General features: G+C 49.0%; 1 protein-coding gene across 5 annotated transcripts in view; it reads left to right on the top strand.

The window, feature by feature from the left end:
- pikfyve (phosphoinositide kinase, FYVE finger containing) overlaps positions 1-25,004 on the top strand; it is a 49,403-nt gene that overhangs the window by 23,966 nt on the left and 433 nt on the right. For 3 of the 5 annotated variants that reach the window (XM_079254864.1, XM_079254865.1, XM_079254867.1), the window contains 29 exons: positions 1,024-1,086; positions 1,174-1,303; positions 3,489-3,669; positions 3,749-3,823; positions 4,024-4,131; positions 4,203-4,343; positions 4,678-4,804; positions 4,873-5,633; positions 5,704-6,108; positions 8,049-8,149; positions 10,061-10,132; positions 10,206-10,377; positions 10,542-10,720; positions 12,142-12,255; positions 12,336-12,444; positions 12,540-12,694; positions 12,767-12,863; positions 16,584-16,641; positions 16,804-16,932; positions 17,006-17,126; positions 18,674-18,769; positions 18,867-18,947; positions 19,064-19,158; positions 19,230-19,289; positions 20,498-20,674; positions 20,751-20,854; positions 23,157-23,285; positions 23,363-23,624; positions 23,700-23,774. In XM_079254864.1, the coding sequence (XP_079110990.1) occupies positions 1,024-1,086; positions 1,174-1,303; positions 3,489-3,669; positions 3,749-3,823; positions 4,024-4,131; positions 4,203-4,343; positions 4,678-4,804; positions 4,873-5,633; positions 5,704-6,108; positions 8,049-8,149; positions 10,061-10,132; positions 10,206-10,377; positions 10,542-10,720; positions 12,142-12,255; positions 12,336-12,444; positions 12,540-12,694; positions 12,767-12,863; positions 16,584-16,641; positions 16,804-16,932; positions 17,006-17,126; positions 18,674-18,769; positions 18,867-18,947; positions 19,064-19,158; positions 19,230-19,289; positions 20,498-20,674; positions 20,751-20,854; positions 23,157-23,285; positions 23,363-23,624; positions 23,700-23,774 (4,377 nt within the window). The remainder of the gene's footprint in view (positions 1-1,023; positions 1,087-1,173; positions 1,304-3,488; positions 3,670-3,748; positions 3,824-4,023; positions 4,132-4,202; positions 4,344-4,677; positions 4,805-4,872; positions 5,634-5,703; positions 6,109-8,048; positions 8,150-10,060; positions 10,133-10,205; positions 10,378-10,541; positions 10,721-12,141; positions 12,256-12,335; positions 12,445-12,539; positions 12,695-12,766; positions 12,864-16,583; positions 16,642-16,803; positions 16,933-17,005; positions 17,127-18,673; positions 18,770-18,866; positions 18,948-19,063; positions 19,159-19,229; positions 19,290-20,497; positions 20,675-20,750; positions 20,855-23,156; positions 23,286-23,362; positions 23,625-23,699; positions 23,775-25,004) is intronic. The other 2 variants (XM_079254866.1, XM_079254868.1) reach the window with 1 other exon arrangement.

Consider the following 25,004-nt stretch of genomic DNA (forward strand, 5'->3'; position numbering starts at 1 on the left):
GCCTGGAAATGATGAAGGAGCGGCGGCCGAGCTCTGAGCCTTGAGGCACACCAACCTTTCATCAGCTTTTACATGATATTATACTTTTTATCTAAAGCTATATTTTAATGATTCACATTTAGCATTGAAAGTCCCCCAAACCCCTAATATTCTGACATTCAATATTATTATTATTATTTTTATTAATAATAATAATAGTAATAATTACCTTTATTATTATTAATAATAGTTAAATAACATTATCTTTATTATTATTATCTTCATTATTATTATTATTATAATAAACTATTTACAAATATTTCTTCTGAGTTGAAAACATTATTATTATTATTGTTATTTGTATTATTATTATATATGAAAACTTACAGAACTTTTGCCATGTTCCCCGCCACACGCCCCCCCCCCCCCCCCCCCCCCCCCCCCCCACCCCACCAACAGCTAACACAGCCTCCATCCTGCATCCTACCTGACCTGTCGGCTCTCTCCAGCCAGCAGAAGACCATCTCACCATGACTGTTGTGTGTTGAAACATCCAGTTCCTTTTTTTACCGTGAAGCCAAACACACGCCGCGTCCCGGATGTCAAAGTTGTATCATGTCGGTTTCTCAGCAGCAGATCTAGAAATACACATGATAGATGTCACTGTGTCAGGAACAGGTCCGAGACGCTGAGTTTTAAGGTCATAAGGTCACACACGCGTCTTTAAAGAGGGACGTTAAAAAGCAGCTGGATGAATAAAAACGTGTTAAGAGGTTCGGTATGTTTCACTACTGATGCAACAGTTGGTTTTATTTATTTCAGTCTGATCAGTTTCATGATGTTTAAGAGTTTTTCACACATCTGTTTATCATTTTATAACATTTTTTTAGCTGTCAGTGATTCTTTATTAACCTCAAAGCTCATAGAAAGATCTGAATGAATAGAAATGTGACTTTTCTTAACGAAAAGTTCAGATTTAAGCTTTTAAATGATCAGTTTGTCATAATTCAGTCCTGTATGACTACAATTGGTCTCGACTCTCAGCAGAAACTCTCTTCTCTGAGGATGGAGGACAGAACATTGTCATCAGTGACGCCTTCATCATAGGTAGGAACTCTGCACTTCCTCGTTGGCTTAACCACAGTGAGGAACCTGGCTCGGTAAACGGACCTGCCTGTCTTTGTCCCGCTGCAGAGTCTCTGTTCAACCGGCGTGTGGAGGAGAAAGCCAAAGACATGCTGTTCACGCCGCTGGGCTGGCACCACAGCTCTCTGGATCAGCTCCGCGAGGAGAACGGCGAGAAGAAGGCCATGGAGAGGCTGCTGTGAGTGGTCATGTGGTCTGTATGATCTGTTCAGACTGGAAGCTGAAGATCCTTCACGGAAAACGAGTAAAAACAGAACCAATCAGACGTTTGACCGGTTTAAACAGCTGCCGTTTCAATCCGATTATTCTGATTTTCACATATCAAACACTGAAGATGACGTTAGCGATGCTACACACGACTTCACCTGCTAGTAGACATGTTACCATGGCGATCCCGGTTCTGGATCCAGTGGTAGACTGCCGAGTCGCAGTGGTTCTTCTGGTTCTCACTCGTGATGTCCGGCCTGAGGACCAGAAGTCCGACCGATCCAACAGCGGTTTCTGTCCTTGTCCTTTACATTCTGGGATTTCCTGAAGTTTCTCCCAACATTCTGATCTCTAGATGCCAGAAGTTCTTCAGTCTGTCATTCAGAAATATGTTCAACTTATTGATGACTCTCTGATGGAACTCGGACCAAACTGGTGAAACATGACAATCTTTGTCAGAAAGACTAAACGTGCATTTCCATCAGGACAGTCTGCTAGACCCGCTAGGTTGGGGACTCAGATCAGCTGTAGGGGGGTGTATCCATGCGGACCAAGATCGTGTTCACGCTGCACTTTGGTCAAACCCGACAAACCATTAGAATAATATATTCACATTCCCACCAGAGGTGGCGCTGCACTAGCATTTAGCAGAAGAGAGGACAAGACCGGCGTGAAGAAGAAAACTCAAGCGGCAACCTCCAGCGGTAAAAAGTAAAGCCGATGCAGAAGTGCATAAAACTGCAGTTCCCCCTTCATCCACTAGGGGCTGCAAAACAGAGCAAATCCCCATAGACTCCCATGTTAAAAAGACCAACTTCACAGCAGAAATAAACATGTTTACAGCAGGAATAAACATGTTTACAGCAGAAATAAACATGTTTTCAGCAGGAATAAACATGTTTACAGCAGAAATAAACATGTTTACATCCTGGTTCAAAAATCCATTTTAGATTTAACGGATCAGGTTTACCTTCATAACAACTGTGGGGGGAGTAAATTTTTTTTCTAACTCGCCCGTTTAAAAGTAATTTAATATCGAAGTTCGTCATATTTAGGGGCGTGTCCTTTTGATTGACAGGTACCCGATCTCCTGCTTCAAGTCAGAAGAACGTAGAACAACCGCGGTTTTTAGCCGGTTAACAACGTGACTTAGCTTTAGCCTGCTTACCTCCGTTAGCTGGTTAGTTCCTGTTGTCTCCGGGTTAGCTCGGTTAGCTCTTAGCTACAGGCAGCTCGGAGTTCGCTCGATGTCAATCATCCACCATGATGCTCACAGCCCCCCTCTCAGCTCCACCTCTTTGCCCATATTTGTATTTTCTGGGCGAGACGACACGCATGACCCTGCCAAGATGGCGACGGTAGGAACCGCCCACCGAGCTTCAATTTAGCTCTTCAGAAACCTACGGGTGACGTCACGGAGGCTCTGCCCATCTTTTTATATACAGTCTATGTGTTTCCTCCACCTGCCAGTTAAACATGGAGACCAAACTATGGCTGTTTTGGGTTTTTATTGTGTCTTATGCAAGTATACTGCAGAAATCCACTGCAACAATGGACGCAGTATGAACACCAGATGAGGCAGAGGACCCTTAACGCCATTGATTTACCCACAATGCAACGCTACGACACATGCAGGAGTTACTTGGTTTGTAGTCCGCTTCCTATATTTGGTCCGCTTGAAACGAACAGAGAACCAAACGAAGCTGACTTTCCGAGCAAACGGACTTGGATTCAGTTAAAAAAAAAAAACTGATGTGAAGGTGCCCAAAACCTCTGGTCTGGCTGCTTTTATACCCAACCTTGACACCCTCACCCGTCACCAGTTCATCTGCTGGTTGCAGAATCTTCCAGACCGATGCTACTGGATATTCTAGAAACTGAATGTCGTTGTTCTGGTGTTTAAATAAACTTGTCGCTGGCGGATTGCAGACGTTTCTGTTGTATTTTATGAACGTAAAGCTGCATGGAGCAACATTTCAGCATGTAAACATGTTTTAGTCGACTCAGGAATGAAGTAATTTACCTGTAAATAAGCAGTTTAGGAGCTTTTTAACAAGAAGTCAGACACATGGAAGAGAAACGTTTTCAGATCGGTTCAACTTTTCTCTTTAAAGTCAAAAGCAGGTTTTAAACAGGAATACTCCGTCTCCCGTCAGCTCGGCCAACCACAGCCACATGATGGCGCTGCTGCAGCAGCTGCTCTACAGCGAGTCTTTGTCCCTGTCCTGGAGGGACATCATCGTCCCCGTGGTCCGGCAGGTCGTGCAGACCGTTCGGCCCGACGTTCGCAACTGTGACGACGACATGGACATCCGCCAGCTGGTCCACATTAAGAAGGTGAGACGCTGCCTCTCCCCGCGTGGAGGTGAGATAAAGCCGACCAGACCTCTGATCCGGGTCTTTGTTTGTGGTTCAGATTTCAGGAGGAAGAAAGTTTGACTCCATGATGGTGAACGGCTTTGTGTGCACCAAGAACATCGCTCACAAGAAGGTAAAGTGTTCTTTCTGTCTGATTGTTGGCGTTCAGGTGACCAGGAGTCTGAATCTACTTTAAGTCCTAAACATGACGGTCGTTTCCACGTTGTTCACCTCTTCAGACTCATCAGTAAAGTTCCGGTTGTCTGGTAAATGTTTACTGAGCAGCTTGTTTACAAATGATGACTTTTAACTGTAAATCTGACCTGGAATCAGATGAACTCCTACATAAAGAACCCAAAGATCCTGCTGCTGAAGTGCTCCATAGAGTACCTGTACAGGGAGGAGACCAAGTTCACCTGCATCGAGCCCATCGTGCTGCAGGTGAGGAAGTCGCTCGGAGAGAACGGCAGGTTTAGCGCCTTTAAACTGACCGGGGTTGATCTCTGCTTCAGGAGCGAGAGTTCCTGAAGAACTACGTGCAGCGCATCGTGGACGTGCGACCAAACCTGGTGTTGGTGGAGAAGACGGTGTCGCGGATCGCCCAGGACATGCTGCTGGAGCACGGCATCACGCTGGTCATCAACGTGAAAGCGGTGAGTGATGCAGCGCTGCAGCATGTCGTTGTGAGAAAACATCCAGTTACTGTATAAACGATGTCTTTATGAAGGAAACTTTATCTGGAACTTCATCTCGTCAGTGGTTTCCATCTGATCAGGAACCACTTCCTGTTGATCTCGTCCGATTCGTACAAATCCACTGTGCCTGGAGAGAATCGGCCAATCAGACTGCCACAGCTTCAGTTGCTATGGTTACTAGCACTCTGCGAGGGCGTGGCTTTGGAAGCAGAGCTGAAGCACAGTGGAGAGGGAGGGGGAGGAGCCTGTGTGTCCGTTTGAAAGGTTAATGATTGGTGGTTTCTCATGGCAGCAAGTCTTGGACCGAGTGAGTCACATGACTCAGGGGGACCTGGTGATGTCCATGGACCAGCTCCTCACGAAACCCCGGCTGGGAACCTGCCACAAGTTCTACATGCAGCCCTTCACGCTGGCGAACAGTAAGACGCGGACGATAGCTCCTCCCCCTGATGATGCTGTGATGTGACGTGTTTCTGTCGTGTTTCAGACGAGGTGAAGACTCTGATGTTCTTCGAGGGCTGCCCTTCCCACCTGGGCTGCTCCATCCAGCTGCGCGGGGCGTCGGACTACGAGCTGGCCCGGGTGAAGGACATCATCATGCTGATGGTGTGCGTGGCGTACCACTCGCAGCTGGAGATCTCCTTCCTCATGGACGAGTTCGCCATGCCGCCCAGCCTCCCTCAGAGCAGCTCCTTCCCGTGCCTGCTGGAGGGCGGCGCTGCGGAGGAGGCGGACGCAGACGACCCGGACAGAACCGCCGTGAGCGATGACTCCACGTTACAAGAAGATCCGCAAGACAAAGCGGCTCCGCCGGAGTCCGGAAACGGAGATGCGGATGTTCTGCAGGAGGAGGACGCCGAGAACACGGAGACCAGGACCTCCTCGCCGCTCTCCAGCCCTCCTGCTCCGCCTCTCTCCATGTCTCCTCCCTTTCTCCTGGAGGAGGACCAGGAGCTGGGCTCGGACACTTTGATCGGGACATCGGCGGGGGAGGCGCTCGGCTTGGAGGACGGCGAGCGACCGGAGACGCCCAAGCTGTTCCGAGACCCGCTGCAGGACGACACGGGGATGTTCGTGGCGGAGCAGGTGGCCTCCTCCGACGACCGCCTGAAGTCCATCTCCGGCGTCTTCAAGCAGGAGCTGAAGGACATCATCCTCTGCATCTCGCCCTTCATCAGCTTCAAGGAGCCGTTCCTGCTGACGCCTGCAGGCATGCGCTGCCCCAGCAGGGACTACTTCCCCGAACAGGTACCTGCTTCCACGCCGCTCCTCCGCTTCGCCTGCGCCTCCCCGCTTCACCTCCTTCCTTCCTCTGCAGGTTTATTTGTCTCCGCTCCTCAACAAGGACCTGAAGGAGCTGGACGGACGCAGAAAACGGCAGCTGCTCAAAGACGCCACGCCTTCGTTTCTGGCCAACGGACAGACCAACGGTGCCGCCCAGCCGAGGCCCGTCGACGTCCTGCCCTCCCACCGGCTCACCAGGACCCGCATGGTGGAGCAGCTGACCGGCAGCCAGGACCTGGCCCGGATGCTGGCGGACTACAGGGCCAGCGGCGGCCGCATCCGGCAGAAAGAACCCGCCGACCCCTTCGGCGCCGCCGGACCCGGTCCGGCCGCCGGCGCGCCGGGCCGAGCGGCGGACGGTCCCGTCAGACCGCCGGTGAAGGCCGACAGCGAGGAGGAGAAGACCAGCAAACAGAACGACGTCAGCTGGACGCCGAAGGTGAAGAAATAAATCCAGCGACGCCTCACACCCGGGGGGGGGGGGGGGGGGGGGGGGGGGGGGGGGTACGGTCGAGTGGAGGAGGGAGGAATGGGTGAGGGAGAGACGTATAGAAGGAGGGATGAAAAGATGGATAACGTGGAGCTTCCTCCTCCTCCTCTTCATCATCTCTCTCCTTCCCCTTCCTCCTCCTCCTCTTCATCATCTCTCTCCTTCCCCTTCCTCCTCCTCCTCTTCATCATCTCTCTCCTTCCCCTTTCTCCTCCTCCTCTTCATCATCTCTCTCCTTCCCCTTCCTCCTCCTCCTCCTCTTCATCATCTCTCTCCTTCCCCTTCCTCCTCCTCCTCTTCATCATCTCTCTCCTTCCCCTTCCTCCTCCTCCTCTTCATCATCTCTCTCCTTCCCCTTCCTCCTCCTCCTCTTCATCATCTCTCTCCTTCCCCTTCCTCCTCCTCCTCTTCATCATCTCTCTCTCCTTCCCCTTCCTCCTCCTCCTCTTCATCATCTCTCTCTCCTTCCCCTTCCTCCTCCTCCTCTTCATCATCTCTCTCCTTCCCCTTCCTCCTCCTCTTCATCATCTCTCTCCTTCCCCTTCCTCCTCCTCCTCTTCATCATCTCTCTCCTTCCCCTTCCTCCTCCTCCTCTTCATCATCTCTCTCCTTCCCCTTCCTCCTCCTCCTCTTCATCATCTCTCTCCTTCCCCTTCCTCCTCCTCCTCTTCATCATCTCTCTCCTTCCCCTTCCTCCTCCTCTTCATCATCTCTCTCCTTCCCCTTCCTCCTCCTCCTCTTCATCATCTCTCTCTCCTTCCCCTTCCTCCTCCTCCTCTTCATCATCTCTCTCTCCTTCCCCTTCCTCCTCCTCCTCTTCATCATCTCTCTCTCCTTCCTGTCTTCCTCCTCCTCCTCTTCATCATCTCTCTCCTTCCCCTTCCTCCTCCTCCTCTTCATCATCTCTCTCCTTCCCCTTCCTCCTCCTCCTCTTCATCATCTCTCTCCTTCCCCTTCCTCCTCCTCTTCATCATCTCTCTCCTTCCCCTTCCTCCTCCTCCTCTTCATCATCTCTCTCCTTCCCCTTCCTCCTCCTCCTCTTCATCATCTCTCTCCTTCCCCTTCCTCCTCCTCCTCTTCATCATCTCTCTCCTTCCCCTTCCTCCTCCTCCTCTTCATCATCTCTCTCCTTCCCCTTCCTCCTCCTCTTCATCATCTCTCTCCTTCCCCTTCCTCCTCCTCCTCTTCATCATCTCTCTCTCCTTCCCCTTCCTCCTCCTCCTCTTCATCATCTCTCTCTCCTTCCCCTTCCTCCTCCTCCTCTTCATCATCTCTCTCTCCTTCCTGTCTTCCTCCTCCTCCTCTTCATCATCTCTCTCCTTCCCCTTCCTCCTCCTCCTCTTCATCATCTCTCTCCTTCCCCTTCCTCCTCCTCCTCTTCATCATCTCTCTCCTTCCCCTTCCTCCTCCTCCTCTTCATCATCTCTCTCCTTCCCCTTCCTCCTCCTCTTCATCATCTCTCTCCTTCCCCTTCCTCCTCCTCCTCTTCATCATCTCTCTCTCCTTCCCCTTCCTCCTCCTCCTCTTCATCATCTCTCTCTCCTTCCCCTTCCTCCTCCTCCTCTTCATCATCTCTCTCTCCTTCCCCTTCCTCCTCCTCCTCTTCATCATCTCTCTCTCCTTCCTGTCTTCCTCCTCTTCCTCCTGTTCTTCTCTCTGCCATCCTCCTCATCATTTCTTCTCGCTCTTCATCGTACGGATGTGGATCCGACTGGGAGGTGGAGAATCTACGTGGATCCTTCTAACAGCAGAAGTTCTGCAGAACAGAGACTGGTTTAGAAACCAGTGACAGGAAGTTGAAACCAGTCAGGGATCCCAGTGTAAGTGCTGGGACGTGACCGGATCTGCTCCTCCTGACCTCATCAGACGTCTGCTGTTGTTGTCCTCAGCTGGACTGTCTGAACCCGGTCAACCACCAGAGGCTGTGCGTTCTGTTCAGCAGCTCGTCGCTTCAGTCCAACAACGCGCCCAACCCCTGCGTCAGCCCCTGGTAAACCCCGCACATGCACACATCTGCCCATTAAACTGCATTAAAAACAAAACGTAGAAATTTAGAGATTTGAGGATTTTTATGCATCTTTTTTCCACTTTGATGTTTTTTTTCTCACTTTGTTGCTTCTTTATCTTTTATTCAAGTTACTAAAATTGATCTCTACTGTTTTATTCATGAGGAAAACATTTTATATTGTCTGAAATTGTTTCCCTGGAACCTTCAGGATAAATGTGTTAGCGGCAGCTAGCAACAAGCGGTTCCTCTAACTGGGCTGAACGGAGCTGCTGTATCGTGTTTGGAGTTTTATTATTAGACTTTATTTTGGCTTTAAACAGCTTCCATACGCAGGAAGTCTCATGTCCATAAAAACCAAAATGTTTCCAAACGTTAGCCTTCAGACCCGATGAGGTGGGTCACATTAAAACTGCGTTTTATATCATTTAATTTGATGAAAAAATAATCATTTTTTAACATTTATGAATCGTAATACAATTGACACGTGTTGTATCGATTAAATAGTGAATCAGCTCAACCCCCCTCTTTAAAACAGAGTGTATCTGACGTGTGTGTTTTTTTTAATTGAATTAAATTGAATTTGAGTTTATTTTGAACATGTAAAAGACAAATAATAGTTATACATTGTGATGGTGTACCCTGCCTTTCACCCTAAGACTGCTCCGATAGGCTCCAGCTTCACTGCCACCCTTCAGAGGATAAAGCGGTTAGGAAAATGAATGAATGAATAGTCATACAGTAATAAACAGAAATAGTAATGCATAGATAAAGCAAACATAACTGCAGATTGTTTTTATTTATCCGAAAAGCAGTGTGAGGAAGTAAACTCTTCTTACTTATCCCACCCCACTCCTAATGAATCATTAATAATACATGTCTTATCTTCCTATCAATATAATGATACTTCTAATGTCTTATCATTGTCCTTAATAATAGCAACAATATTCTATAACATTATAACACACTCATAACCAAAGATAAAACACACACCTTCTTCATTTATATATCTTGTAAAAATTGTCTCTTTATATTCGGACGTTCCCTGAGCATCCCCTCCAAGCTTTTCCACAATTTAACTGTGAAATACAAAACGCTCTCCTTGTTCTACGTACCTACTGTGTTTCATGATTAAATTATAACCCCTTCCCTCCCGATGGATAAAGTTTGAATGTTTTGCTTTAAATAGGTTTCATGCTGTCAGAAATTCCACAATGTCTGTGAACTTTGACTCATAACTGTGTGTTTTAGATGTCGCCTTCATTAATGATCCTTATTCCTTTCTTTTGCTAAATAACTAGTAGATATGTAAGGACTGAACAACGGGGAGCCGTGCATTAAACGGTTATAATGCACAACGTGGAGTCTAGAACACCGTGACACGCAGCAAAGTCTAATGCACGGATCTGAGTTGTTTAATTCGCTTATACCACCATCGTCCCACACAGTAAACATTTTATTACAAATTTGTAGTTCTCTTTTACAAAACTTGCTAAATATAAGTATAGGAACTATTTTACGTCGGCCTCGATGTACGTTTTATGCCAAAAAACCGCTCTCAAGCTACGGCGCTTCTCTCATTCACCTGTTGAAAGACAGCTGATCTGAATTAGCTGATTAACGCGTTGCTACGGTGACGCCCCGTAACGCCTCTCCACTCCTCTTCCCATTCATCAAATGTGTTATTTTGGCCAAAGATATTAAAACTCCCCTAAAAAATCCATGCCACGGCGCGTTTCAATCCAAAGAACATCCGATCTGAACCAGCTGATTAACGTGTTGCTACGTGTGCGTTCATATGAAAATAATGCAGCCATTAGAATTGTCACTGACCCGGTATAGATTATAGTTCTATATTCATGACTTCTGCCCACTAAATGAGACTGGTGTTCACAGGATCGTCACCATGGAGTTTTACGGGAAGAACGACCTGTCTCTGGGAGTCTTCCTGGAGCGCTACTGTTTCAGGTGAGACTGGTTCCAACCAGCAGCAGCAGCAGCTTGCAGTATGTCGCCGTGCTTCAGCGTCTTTGTCCCGCAGGCCGTCCTATCAGTGCCCCAGCATGTTCTGCGAGACTCCCATGGTGCACCACATCCGCCGCTTCGTGCACGGCAGCGGCTGCGTGCAGATCGTGCTGAAGGAGCTGGATTCCCCCGTCCCCGGTTATCAGCACACCATCCTCAACTACTCCTGGTGTCGCATCTGCAAACAGGTCAGAGTTGACTCCGTTTCCCCGTTCCCTTCATCCGGATCTTTCCGCAGGTTTTGTGACTTCGTATTCAGACGTTCGTCATAAGTCGGAAACACGCCGTTAGATGGGACTAAAGGCTCCTTCCTCATCCGATGATGGTGAACTGTTGCATGACCTTTCTGCAGGTGACCCCTGTGGTGCCGCTCTCCAACGACTCATGGTCCATGTCTTTTGCCAAATATCTGGAGCTTCGCTTCTACGGCCACCAGTACACCAGACGGGCCAACGCAGAGCCCTGCGGACACTCCATCCACAAGGACTACCACCAGTACTTCTCCTACAACCAGATGGTGGCTTCTTTCAGGTCGGTTCACCCCGCTGAGCTGAACTGGGTTCCTTAAAAACTCCAAAAAGGCCGAAAATGAAACATTTTAAATGGAAAGACGTTAAAAAAAGCTGAAAAACGGACAGATTTTCATCAATTATATTTAGTGTAGTCGTTGTATTATTCTTGCTTTTATTCTTGCAGATGTTGCTTTGCTCTGTTTCAGAAACAGAAACATCGTATTTACACGTAAAACTCTCCAGTAGTTTTCATGAAAACGACGTAATCAGATGGTTCTGTTGTTTGTTGGCGGACTCATGATGCGTTGAAAGCGTTCGGTAGACAGTAGCTGCTGTTCCAGTTGATCAGTTAGGGTCTATAAATGTCGTATAAAAGCAGAAAGCCACCAAGTCTTGAGAACACCTGACAGTTTAGGCGGTGATGATTTGTTTTTACGAACAAGCCCACCACGACGTTTTCGGTTTAAAACACACTGATGTTTATGCGAGGAGGTTCATGGACACGAACAGCGCGGCCGTCTCTAAATGTGGAATCTGACGAATTCCCAGCTGGAGAGACAGAGATCGCTTCGTCTGGTAAAACTGTTCCCAGATCAGAAAGCTAGCGGTGTTGGTGAAGACCTGTGAGACCTGCAGGCGGGACGTCGGCCCGGTTTACGGCCATGTTTTCAGCAGCGGTGCTAAAAGTAGGATTTAATTTTCTTTCATAACTAAATGGATTAAAGTTGGAAAAATTGTCTGAGAACGTTTCTGGTGAAACGTCGTGTTGGTCCAAACTTTCATTCATAGTGGTCTTAAAAGGTCTCTAAGGGTGCATCAGAGTAGTCCGCTAGACTCGGTCCGATCAGGGACTGGGTCCGATCAGGGACTGGGTCCGATCGGGGACTGGGTCCGATTGGGGTCTCGGTCCGATCGGGGACTGGGTCCGATCGGGGTCTCGGTCCGATCGGGGACTGGGTCCGATCAGGGGGGTCTCGGTCCGATCGGGGACTGGGTCCGATCGGGGACTGGGTCCGATCAGGGGGGTCTCGGTCCGATCGGGGACTGGGTCCGATCGGGGACTGGGTCCGATCGGGGTCTCGGTCCGATCGGGGACTGGGTCCGATCGTGGTCTCGGTCCGATCGGGGACTGGGTCCGATCGGGGTCTCGGTCCGATCGGGGACTGGGTCCGATCGGGGTCTCGGTTCGATCGGGGTCTCGGTCCGATCGGGGACTGGGTCCGATCGGGGTCTCGGTCCGATCGGGGACTGGGTCCGATCGGGGACTGGGTCCGATCGGGGTCTCGGTCCGATCGGGGACTGGGTCCGATCGGGGTCTCGGTTCGATCGGGGTCTCGGTCCGATCGGGGTCTTCGGTCCATAACTCCCAAAGCGGCTTTCCGAGCCGGACTGGAACCGGACAGGCGGCTGTTGACCTTCCGGATGTCTCCGTGTCCTCAGCTACACGTCTGTACGGCTGCTGGAGATCTGTCTTCCTCGTCCCAAGATCTTCATCAGGAACCTGGGTCCCTCCAAAGCCAACCTGCAGCAGGACCTGAAGGACTTCTCTCTGAAGTAAACCGGCACACTTGCAGCAGAACCGCCAGCAGAATCCTCAGCAGGATGTTCTGATCCGGTCTCTCCTCGCTCCGCAGGGTGACCCAGGTCTACCTGGCCATCGACGACCGCCTCACCTCTCTGAAGACCGACACCTTCAGTAAGACCCGGGAGGAGAAGATGGAGGACCTGTTCGCTCAGAAAGACGTAGGTGTTGCTCGTCCCTCCGTTGCTGTCGGCGGTGGTCCGGCGGGCTCACGCTGTGTGTGTGTGTGTGTGTGTGTGTGTGTGTGTGTGTTCAGATGGAGGAGGCGGAGCTTCGCAGCTGGACGGACAAGCTTCAGGGCCGACTGCAGGCCTGCGGAGTGGATTCTCCTCAGCAGCTTCAGGCCATCCTGGAGTCGCTGGTGGCGAAGAAGCAGAGTCTGTGTGAGATGCTGCAGTCCTGGAACAGCAGGTCAGAACCGCGGAGTCCACGATCCAGATGTTTCGTCCACTCTGTTGTTTAACCTGTCGCTTGTTCTTTCAGACTTCAGGACTTGTTTCAGCAGGAAAAAGGCAGGAAGCGTCTCTCCGTCCCGCCGAGTCCAGGCAGGCACAGACCGCCCGCCAGCGAGGACAGCAAGGTCAGCGACACCGTCCCAACTCTCGGTTGGTCCGGTGGACCATCAGAGAGGCTGCAGGATGGGGTTTTCATCGTTTGTCTGGTTGCTTCTGCTTCTGTTGAGCTTCCTTCATCAGCTGACACGAGACGTCGAACCAAAGAGTCTTTAAAGAACTCACATTTAACCCTGAAGTCAGAAATATCACCGTGTCTAATATCAGATATTATTTCATTTCCCTTTAAATGATTGGGTTTTTTTAACAGCTTCAGTTTAAAATGTACATAAAAATAGTCATAATTTGTAGGAAAAAAAGCATAGACTGTATATAAAAGATGGGCGGAGCCTCCGTGACGTCACCCGTAGGTTTCTGAAGAGCTGAATTGAAGCTCGGTGGGCGGTTCCTTGACAGCGTCATGCTCGTCGTCTCGCCCGGAAAATACAAATATGGGAAAAGAGGTGGAGCTGAGAGGGGGGCTGTGAGCGTCATGGTGGATGATTGACATAGAGTGAACTCCGAGCTAAGTCACGTTGTTAACTGGCTAAAAACCGCGGTTGTTCTACGTTCTTCTGACTTGAAGTGAGAGATTGGATACCTGTCAATCAAAAGGACACGCCCCTAAATATACAAAATTTTGAGATTGAATTACTTTTAAACGGGCGAGTTAGAAAAAAAATCCAATCCCCCCACAGTTGTCATGAAGGTAAACCTGACCTGTTAAACCTAAAATGGATTTTTGAACCAGGCTGTAAACATGTTTATTCCTGCTGTAAACATGTTTATTTCTGCTGTGAAGTTGGTCTCTTTAACATGGGAGTCTATGGAGATTTGCTCTGTTCTGCAGCCCCTAGTGGATGAAGGGGGAACTGCAGTTTTATACACTTCTGCATAGGCTTTACTTTTAACCGCCGGAGGCTCCGTCCATCTTTCATATACGGTCTGTGGACAAAACACTAAAATAATTCCCATATTCGTGATTTGATGTGAACTAAAAACGGCTGCAATCTTTTGGACAAATAAAAAAAAATGTCTAGAAGCTCAGAATGAAAACTTGACATAAAAAAATACATCTATTAATGATAAGATGAACGTGGCATCAAAAAACATTTTTTGCCGTTTGGATCAAATGTTGAACTATTTTAGGTAAATTTAAGAAACTGACATAAAAATTCAGCATTTATAAAAGAATATATTTTATTTATTTTTTATGTGTTTTTCCAACTTTTTTAGTCTGAAAATCTTATTTAATCTTTAAAATATGTAATTTTTTCTTCACATTTTACGTCGGCTCGCTCAGATCTAGAAGATGCTGGCGCTAATGGAGATGCTGGCGCTAATGGATATACTGGCGCTAAAGGAGATGCTGGCGCTAAGGGAGATGCTTGCGCTAAGGGAGATGCTGGCGCTAATGGAGATGCTGGCGCTAAGGGAGATGCTGGCGCTAAGGGAGATGCTGGCGCTAAGGGAGATGCTTGCGCTAAGGGAGATGCTTGCGCTAAGGGAGATGCTTGCGCTAAGGGAGATGCTGGCGCTAATGGAGATGCTGGCGCTAATGGAGATGCTGGCGCTAAGGGAGATGCTGGCGCTAAGGGAGATGCTGGCGCTAATGGATATGCTGGCGCTAATGGATATGCTGGCGCTAATGGAGATGCTGGCGCTAAGGGAGATGCTTGCGCTAAGGGAGATGCTTGCGCTAAGGGAGATGCTTGCGCTAAGGGAGATGCTTGCGCTAAGGGAGATGCTGGCGCTAATGGAGATGCTGGCGCTAATGGAGATGCTGGCGCTAATGGAGATGCTGGCGCTAATGGAGATGCTGGCGCTAATGGAGATGCTGGCGCTGAGGGAGATGCTGGCGCTGAGGGAGATGCTGGCGCTAATGGAGATGCTGGCGCTAATGGAGATGCTGGCGCTAAGGGAGATGCTGGCGCTAATGGAGATGCTGGCACTAAGGGAGATGCTGGCACTAAGGGAGATGCTGGCGCTAATGGAGATGCTGGCGTTAATGGAGATGCTGGCGCTAAGGGAGATGCTGGCGCTAAGGGAGATGCTGGCGCTAATGGATATACTGGCGCTAATGGATATGCTGGCGCTAATGGAGATGCTGGCGCTAAGGGAGATGCTTGCGCTAAGGGAGATGCTTGCGCTAAGGGAGATGCTTGCGCTAAGGGAGATGCTGGCGCTAATGGAGATGCTGGCGCTAATGGAGATGCTGGCGCTAATGGAGATGCTGGCGCTAAGGGAGATGCTGGCGCTAATGGAGATGCTGGCGCTGAGGGAGATGCTGGCGCTGAGGGAGATGCTGGCGCTGAGGGAGATGCTGGCGCTGAGGGAGATGCTGGCGCTGAGGGAGATGCTGGCGCTGAGGGAGATGCTGGCGCTAATGGAGATGCTGGCGCTAAGGGAGATGCTGGCGCTAATGGAGATGCTGGCACTAAGGGAGATGCTGGCGCTAATGGAGATGCTGGCGCTAATGGAGATGCTGGCGCTAATGGAGATGCTGGCGCTAATGGAGATGCTGGCGCTAAGGGAGATGCTGGCGCTAATGGAGATGCTGGCGCTAAGGGAGATGCTGGCGCTGAGGGAGATGCTGGCGCTGAGGGAGATGCTGGCGCTGAGGGAGATGCTGGCGCTAATGGAGATGCTGGCGCTAATGGAGATGCTGGCGCTAAGGGAGATGCTGGCGCTAAGGGAGATGCTGGCGCTAATGGAGATGCTGGCGCTAATGGAGATGCTGGCGCTAAGGGAGATGCTGGCGCTAATGGAGATGCTGGCGCTGAGGGAGATGCTGGCGCTGAGGGAGATGCTGGCGCTGAGGGAGATGCTGGCGCTAATGGAGATGCTGGCGCTAAGGGAGATGCTGGCGCTAAGGGAGATGCTGGCGCTAATGGAGATGCTGGCACTAAGGGAGATGCTGGCGCTAATGGAGATGCTGGCGCTAATGGAGATGCTGGCGCTAAGGGAGATGCTGGCGCTAAGGGAGATGCTGGCGCTAAGGGAGATGCTGGCGCTAATGGATATACTGGCGCTAATGGATATGCTGGCGCTAATGGAGATGCTGGCGCTAAGGGAGATGCTTGCGCTAAGGGAGATGCTTGCGCTAAGGGAGATGCTTGCGCTAAGGGAGATGCTTGCGCTAAGGGAGATGCTTGCGCTAAGGGAGATGCTGGCGCTAATGGAGATGCTGGCGCTAATGGAGATGCTGGCGCTAATGGAGATGCTGGCGCTAAGGGAGATGCTGGCGCTAATGGAGATGCTGGCGCTGAGGGAGATGCTGGCGCTGAGGGAGATGCTGGCGCTGAGGGAGATGCTGGCGCTAATGGAGATGCTGGCGCTAAGGGAGATGCTGGCGCTAAGGGAGATGCTGGCGCTAATGGAGATGCTGGCACTAAGGGAGATGCTGGCGCTAATGGAGATGCTGGCGCTAATGGAGATGCTGGCGCTAATGGAGATGCTGGCGCTAAGGGAGATGCTGGCGCTAATGGAGATGCTGGCGCTAAGGGAGATGCTGGCGCTGAGGGAGATGCTGGCGCTGAGGGAGATGCTGGCGCTGAGGGAGATGCTGGCGCTGAGGGAGATGCTGGCGCTAAGGGAGATGCTGGCGCTAAGGGAGATGCTTGCGCTAAGGGAGATGCTGGCGCTAAGGGAGATGCTGGCGCTAAGGGAGATGCTGGCGCTAAGGGAGATGCTACAACGTAGCTCAGGCCGCTAATCCTGTTGGTTTCTGTCTGTTTCGTTTCTAACAGAGTAATCTGGATTCCTCCCCGCGGAACCCGTCGCCTGTGGTCCAGAACGGTGAGAAAGGTGAGTTTATTCTGAATAAAAGTTATTTTCCTCGGTTTGCAGCGACATCCTCCCCTCCTCCTCTCCTCGCTGTGTTTTCATGACTTCTCCCAACGTTAGCGCTACAGACATTTCATGTTGTGGGTTGTTGCTGCTGCATGAAGCTGACTTTTTATCTGACAGAGGACCGACACCTCAACACGCTGCCTTCCACCACCTCCTCCCTGCTGCCGTCACCGGGAGACCCCGGAGCCGAACCGCACACATCTGGACCCAGCTTCACTGAGCAGGACTCTGTTAGCATCCCGGAAGGTAAACACATACACGCACACACACACACATATCATGACGTTCCCTCTGCTCTGCATGTTCCGTTTGCTTGCAGACGTGTTTGATGGACACCTGCTGGGCTCCACCGACAGCCAGGTGAAGGAGAAATCCACCATGAAGGCCATCCTCGCCAACTTCCTGCCTGGAAACAGCTATAACCCCATCCCCTTCCCCTTGTAAGCAACACACTCCGGCTGGAGCTCAGAGGAGCACACACACCAACCAGGCAGTAAACAACCAGTCGGTCTGTAAATGACCAGTCTGTAAACAACCAATCGGTCTGTAAACAACCAATCGGTCTGTAAACAACCAGTCAGTCTGTAAACAACCAGTCTGGAAACAACCAGTCCGTCTGTAAACAACCAGTCTGGAAACAACCAGTCTGTCTGTAAACAACCAATCGGTCTGTAAATGACCAGTCTGTAAACAACCAATCGGTCTGTAAACAACCAATCGGTCTGTAAACAACCAATCGGTCTGTAAACAACCAGTCAGTCTGTAAACAACCAGTCCGTCTGTAAACAACCAGTCTGGAAACAACCAGTCTGTCTGTAAACAACCAGTCCATCTGTAAACAACCAGTCAGTCTGTAAACAACCAGTCCATCTGTAAACAACCAGTCAGTCTGTAAACTACCAGTCCATCTGTAAACAACCAGGCTGTCCATAAACAACCAGGCTGTCTGTAAACAACCAGTCTGTAAACAACCAGTCGGTCTGTAAACAACCAATCGGTCTGTAAACAACCAGTCAGTCTGTAAACAACCAGTCCGTCTGTAAACAACCAGTCAGTCTGTAAACAACCAGTCTGTAAACAACCAGTCCATCTGTAAACAACCAGTCAGTCTGTAAACAACCAGTCTGTAAACAACCAGTCCATCTGTAAACAACCAGTCAGTCTGTAAACTACCAGTCCATCTGTAAACAACCAGGCTGTCCATAAACAACCAGGCTGTCCATAAACAACCAGGCTGTCTGTAAACAACCAGGCTGTCTGTAAACAACCAGTCTGTAAACAACCAGTCGGTCTGTAAACGACCAGTCTGTAAACAACCAATCGGTCTGTAAACAACCAGTCAGTCTGTAAACAACCAGTCTGTCTGTAAACAACCAGTCGGTCTGTAAACAACCAGTCAGTCTGTAAACAACCAGTCTGTCTGTAAACAACCAGTCTGTCTGTAAACAACCAGTCTGTAAACAACCAGTCCGTCTGTAAACAACCAGTCTGGAAACAACCAGTCTGTCTGTAAACAACCAGTCAGTCTGTAAACAACCAGTCTGTAAACAACCAGTCCGTCTGTAAACAACCAGTCCATCTGTAAACAACCAGTCCATCTGTAAACAACCAGTCTGTAAACAACCAGTCCGTCTGTAAACAACCAGTCTGTAAACAACCAGTCAGTCTGTAAACAACCAGTCCATCTGTAAACAACCAGTCTGTAAACAACCAGTCCGTCTGTAAACAACCAGTCAGTCTGTAAACAACCAGTCCATCTGTAAACAACCAGTCTGTAAACAACCAGTCCGTCTGTAAACAACCAGTCCATCTGTAAACAACCAGTATGTAAACAACCAGTCGGTCTGTAAACGACCAGTCCATCTGTAAACAACCAGTCTGTAAACAACCAGTCCGTCTGTAAACAACCAGGCTGTAACAAAACCAACAGGTTTGTAAACAGCCGCATGTTTGTTTTGAATCTGACGGTATGTTGCCATGCCAACAGCGACCCAGACAAACATTACCTGATGTATGAACACGAGCGGGTTCCCATCGCCGTGTGTGAGAGAGAACCAAGTTCCATCATCGCCTTTGCGCTCAGGTGAGAACACACACACACACACACACACACACACACACCATCCCCGCTGTGTGTGAAGTTGGTTTTATTAAAGTCCAGTTTTCTGTTGGTCTCCCAGCTGTAAGGAGTACAAAACGGCGTTGGACGAGCTGTCCAAGGCGTCCGGCGGGGGACAGGACGAGGCTCCTCCGGTCACCAGGTGAGACGGACTCCATCCTGGCCGGCGCCATGAGGCGCGCTGTCCATGACGGCGTCCGAGCCGGTTGTGTGTGTCCAGCGGGAGCTCGGTTCGATGTGTGACATCATGTGTTTCAGCGCTGCAGAGAGTCGGGTGAAGAGCAGCCCCGCCAGGCCCAGCGAGTCCTCGTCGTCGCAGTCGGGTCGCAGCAGCGCCGACGCTGATCCTCTCAGTACGTCTCCATGTCAAACACAGCTGTAGTCACGCCGCGCCGCCGCCACGCTCACACTTCCTGTCTTTCAGAGGACGGCGACGCGGCCGATAAGCAGAAGAAGCAGACGCTGAATCCTCACGTGGAGCTGCGTAAGTTTCTCTCCTTTCTTCTCTCAGCTGGCGGGAAAGGAAAGAGTCTGGATGCGGTCGGGATAGATGTTAGGATGGAGGGATGGAAGGAACTGGGAAAGAGAAATGGAGGAATATGAAGGAATTAAAGGAGAGGAAGAGATGAAGAAGAGCAGCGAGGAAAATAAAAAACAGAACAGAGAGAATAGAAATAAAATGGTGGAGGCCATTTATGTGTTTTTTGTTTTCTTTTCTGAGAGATGGCTGCTGGAAGTTCAGTTATGTTCTGTATGATATTTTAGTGTGTTAGGTTATTATTATTATACATTATTATTACACAGATAGATTTTTATTTCAAGTTTATTAGCTTTTTTTTTTTGTTTTTTTTTCTGTTAACTGGAAAAAAATTTGTTTAAAGAAAAATAAATAATTTGTAATTTTCTAAATCTTTTCCTTTTTTTTTTTATTTGGATCTTTGGAAGTGTGTACAAAGCCAGACGGTTCACGCTGCCACCGCCTTTAAAAGAAAAGTACAGGAATAGAAACAGGAAGGAAGGAGGAAGAACAAACTGGAAAAAGTCCATCTTCTCGTTACGTCCTGTTTAGATTCCTGTAACTCTCTTTATTTTGACGTTGATCAGGTAACTCTGCAGCTCTTACAGGAACACAACGTTACGATCACATCATCTCTGCACTGGTTTCCTGTTAGTTTTAGGACCCAGAACAAGATTTTATTGATTGTTTTTAAAGCCTTAAATAGCTTGGCTCCCTCGTATCTGTCGTCGTTACATCAACACGATCCAGCCGGGACTCCTAGGTCCTCTCAGCTTTTACTTCAGCTCCCATCGGCCAGATTAAACTCCAGCCTTCCTCTTCACATCAGAGCTGCTCCATCTGTCTCTGATTTTAAGTCTGTCCTTAAAAGCCGCTTCTTTTCACTGGCATTTGGTCATACCTGAGCTTTTTCTGGTGTGTTTTAATTTTTACCTTTATTTGAGATTTTTGTTTTGTGTCCAGATTTTATTTATTTTTTTAATGTGTTTAATTTTAAATCAGTACTTTGAGCAGCTGCTGCTGGAGAAAATATAAATAAACGTGAACTTGAAGAAAAAGATGTCTGAAAAGATGAGAAGATGCTGGAATCAGTCGTTTCTAACCCGCTCTCCATCATCATCCAGATTTCCCACTGTTCATGAACGCACCTCTGAAGCAGCTTCTTCTCTTCTCAGAGTTTTCCGACGCCAACGCCAAGTTCTACTGTCGGATCTACTACGCCGAGGAGTTCCACAAGATGCGCGAGGACATCCTGGAGAGCAGCGAGGAGGACTTCGTCCGCTCGCTGTCGCACTGTGTCAACTGGCAGGCCCGAGGGGGAAAGTCCGGCGCCGTGTTCTACGCCACCGAAGGTCAGCGCTCGCTGCTCCTCGTTAACGGCGCCGAGGATCCAGTTTCCCCTGAAACGCCCCTCTCTCCCTCTTCCAGACGACCGCTTCATCCTGAAGCAGATGCCCCGGCTGGAGGTCCAGTCCTTCCTGGACTTCGCGCCGCACTACTTCACCTACATCACCGGAGCCGTGCAGCAGAAGGTACCACTCAGATCTGATAGGCTGATGTGTGCTGCGGTGGAGGTCAGCTGGCCAATCAGAAGCTGTCGCATCCAGCTGGAGCCTAGACCGGTGCTAGATGGTTCATACCGCACCGGGCGGCAGGGATGATGGTGAAAGGCTGTAACCGTCGGTTCCAGTTTAGACGGGGGGGGGTGTTACTCCAGACTGGATGAAGATGAAACGTTCTGAGACGTCAGTCTGGTTCTGCTGTTAGCTTCTGATCAGGAGAAGAGGAAGAAGGGTGTTTCTCAATTCAAAGCCTCCTTCCAGTCCACCCTACAAATCTGCACTTCGTTTGGCTCCAGATGAGCTTAAAGCGAACGATACTAGAGATGCATCCTAACACCCTCTTCTATCCCAGAATTCATTGCGCTCCAGAGTGCCAGTGTAGGTACCACACCAGCAAGACCATTTATTTATTTATTTTTATGTATAAACACACATATTTGTCCCAGCAGATAAGCTTTGTGTCCGATAACCATAAATGAATTTTATTCCAGTTGTCCTCAGATGTCTTCGTCCCCTTTCATTAAAGAAAAGGCTGAATTTATTCCAGTCACTCAGATAACTGGAGACTGGAATAAGGAACAATAATTTAACGTGCTAAATTATAATTCAGTGATATAAGACACTGTTTTTTCATTTAACTGAGTTAAAGAAAAAACAAACAAACAAATGTGTCCTGGACAAATTAGAGACTTTTCTGTTGAACAGTGGGACAAAATACCTGTCAACAGGTGCAGAAGTCTGACTGAGAGGAACAGAAAACACCTGACTGGAGCGGAAACATTAAAGGATTTTTTTTTTTTAATTAGTTTGAGTGATGTAACATGTTATTTTATCATATTTATTTGCTGTTTAAAAAATCTTTCTATTGAACCAGAATTAGAAAATGTCATGATTTTCATAAAACTTTTATTTATTCTGACTTTAGTCAGTTTCATCTTATTTCCCAGGCAGCTGTTTTCTCCTTCCTTAATGGGAGGGTATGAATACATATGAGGATGACTGTACATGTGTCTAACAATTAATGGAATTATTTTCCACTGAAGTTAACGTCAGCTTGACAGGATGAGCTGTCAGCCAGAGGAGAGCTCGTCTAAACCGCCTCATGTTGCTCATTTACACACAAAGGAAAATGAAAATAAATCAAAGTTTAATTACTGGCACCATTTTCTGTCGTTTAAAAATATTTTTGTGTCTTTTTGTAGAAGAATGGGATCAGTAATTAGATAAACTTGCCGTATGTAGTTGCTAGGCAACGGAGGACTGGAGCACTATGGGTAATTCTCGTATACTAGAGAGGCCGTCTCATCTTACTGGCAGTCAGCGCACTTCAGTGTGCGTAGACCACTTAGAACACTTTGTAGCCTACGCAGTCTGCACACTTGAAGGTGTGCAGACCCTGAATTGAGAAACACCCGAAGAAGGAGGACCAGATGACAAGAAGAAGAAGGAGGAGGAGGAGGACCAGATGTGGAGAAGAAGTAACAGACCATCGTGGTCTTTCAGGACGGGAATACAGAGAAACGACCTGAGCATCTAATAAACTGGTAAAAACACCAGTAAAGCACAGCATCCAGGTGGTTCCAGTCCTCATAGGGAACCTGACCACATGAGACCAGGTCCCGCTGAAAAACTGAAGACCTTCAGACCTGGACTTATTTCAGGTTTATCAGTTTCTGATTTCTAAAACCTTTATTCTGTTTGTAAAAATTGACATACGGATCATTTTATAGTTTTTAAGTCTTCCAGACCGGATTAGAGCCGGTCCCTCTGACCAACTACAAGACTTAGGAAAGGGATCCTCAGTCCTGGTCCTCAAAGGCCAGTTTCCTGCAGGTTTTAGAGGTTTTCCTGCTGAAACACAACTTATTCAGACTCAGACTAGATCTGCACACATTTGCTGATTATCTGGTCTAAACCAGGTGTGTTGGAGCAGGGAAACCTCCAGAACCTGCAGAACACCAGCAGGCCCTGGAGGACCAGGACTGAGGATCCCAGGCCCTGAAGGACCAGAATTGAGGATCCCGGGCCCTGGAGGACCAGGACCAGGACTGAGTCTTGGGATGGGGATCCATGAGGAACCTCCTTGTCAGCTGCAGACCTGCAGGTTTTAGATGTCCTCCAACCTGTTTGTGACTCGGTGGTTTGAGTCTGTCATGTCGCAGCAGAAACATCTGAAACCTGCAGCTGACCAGGACCAGATCTGGAGGTCCCTGATCCCTGTGGGGGCTCCGCGGGTCTCTGTCTGAATAACCACTGTTTGTTCGTTCCACAGCGTCCAACGGCGCTGGCGAAGATCCTGGGCGTCTACAGGATCGGATACAAGAACTCCCAGAACAACACGGAGAAGAAGCTGGACCTGCTGGTCATGGAGAATCTCTTCTACGGGCGGAAGATGGCTCAGGTGCGTTCCACGCCGAGCTGCAGCTTCGCCGTGTTTCTGCGTTGTCACGGCGACATGACGTGGTCGTTCCTCCGCAGGTGTTCGACCTGAAGGGCTCGCTGAGGAACCGCAACGTGAAGACGGACTCGGGGAAGGAAAGCTGCGAGGTGGTCCTGCTGGACGAGAACCTGCTGAAGCTGATCCACGACAACCCGCTCTACATCCGCTCCCACTGCAAGGCCATCCTTCGCGCCGCCATTCACAGCGACGCCTACTTCCTGTCCAGCCACCTCATCATCGATTACTCCCTGCTGGTGGGCCGCGACGACGCCACGGACCAGCTGGTGGTCGGGATCATCGGTGAGGAGGAGGAGGCTGGCGCTGAAGCCGTGGTGTCGGCTCTGTTGTCATGGTTTCTTCTGTTGCTTTCTGCAGATTATATCCGGACGTTTACGTGGGACAAGAAGCTTGAAATGGTCGTCAAATCCACCGGGATCTTAGGAGGCCAAGGTAGGCGGAGGGTTGGGATTAACGTGGGAAATCCTGCGATTCCGCCCTCCACGTACAAATCTAGTGGGTTTTTATTGCATCTTTGCTGCATTTGTTTGGTGACTTCAGCAGGGATCCCCAACCTGGTCCTGGAGGAGCGCTCAAATCAAACTTTATTTCTATAGCACTTTTCTTGCTTAAAAAAATGCAAAGTGCTTCACATAATAAAACAATTTACATTAAAATATATAAAACACACACACACATACATACACCCATAGTCCCATTACACCCACCCACAACCACCCTCATCCTATTAGCCCCTAGAACAGTTAAAAGAAGACGAATGGCCAGGTACATGTCCACCAGATAAGGAAACGATATCCTCAGGGTGCATCTACACAAAGGGCTACTCCCAACCACGACCACCCAGGCCGTCACCATGGGGGCCACCCAGGTCCACAACTGTAAGGCTGCAGCGCAGGACCCCGACCCACCAGACAGGGACAGCCACCAGAGCAACACCCATACAGTCAGAACAGGGGCAGCCCTCGGTGAAGAGGGCCCGAATGAGGAGAGAACTTGAGTGATAACTAAAAGTAAAATCCATCCAAAAATAATAAAATTTATACTCATATGTAAATAAATATATAAAATATATAAATAAATCAAATGAACTAAAAGAATAATAAATATAGGCTTTTGTACTATATGGAAGAAATTCTACGACAGTTTGGTGTCAGAAGTGGGATCTCGCGTGTTTCTGCCAGGACTGGACTGAGGGGCAGGCGCCTGAATCCAAACAGATTCATCTTCAAACCTCGTATCGGCCTTAAGAGTGACGAGGGCCACAGTCAACGGTTTAAACTATGCAGAATATGTATTTTGTACTCCATAAAAGAAGCTTAATAAAGGAGTAACATTAAAACTACACTATACGCATATTTCCACCACAATAATAATGTTAGAACTGTGGGAGCAGGGATACATGGAAAGGTGATATTCAGTTTAGAATGACACCTCTGTATACGTTCCTTCACCTCTATATAAATTCTGGTCCATCGGCTGCGGACTCTGGTTCCGGTCCATAGGCTGCGGCCTCTGGTTCCGGTCCATAAGGTGCGGGTTCTGGTTCCGGTCCATAAGGTGCGGGTTCTGGTTCCGGTCCATAGGCTGCGGACTCTGGTTCTGGTCCATAGGCTGGGGCCTCTGGTTCTGGTGCGTGTTCTGGTCTGGTTCTGGACTACATGC

The sequence above is a fragment of the Telmatherina bonti genome (assembly GCF_933228915.1).
Source record: "Telmatherina bonti genome assembly, chromosome: 15".
NCBI lineage: Eukaryota > Metazoa > Chordata > Actinopteri > Atheriniformes > Telmatherinidae > Telmatherina > Telmatherina bonti.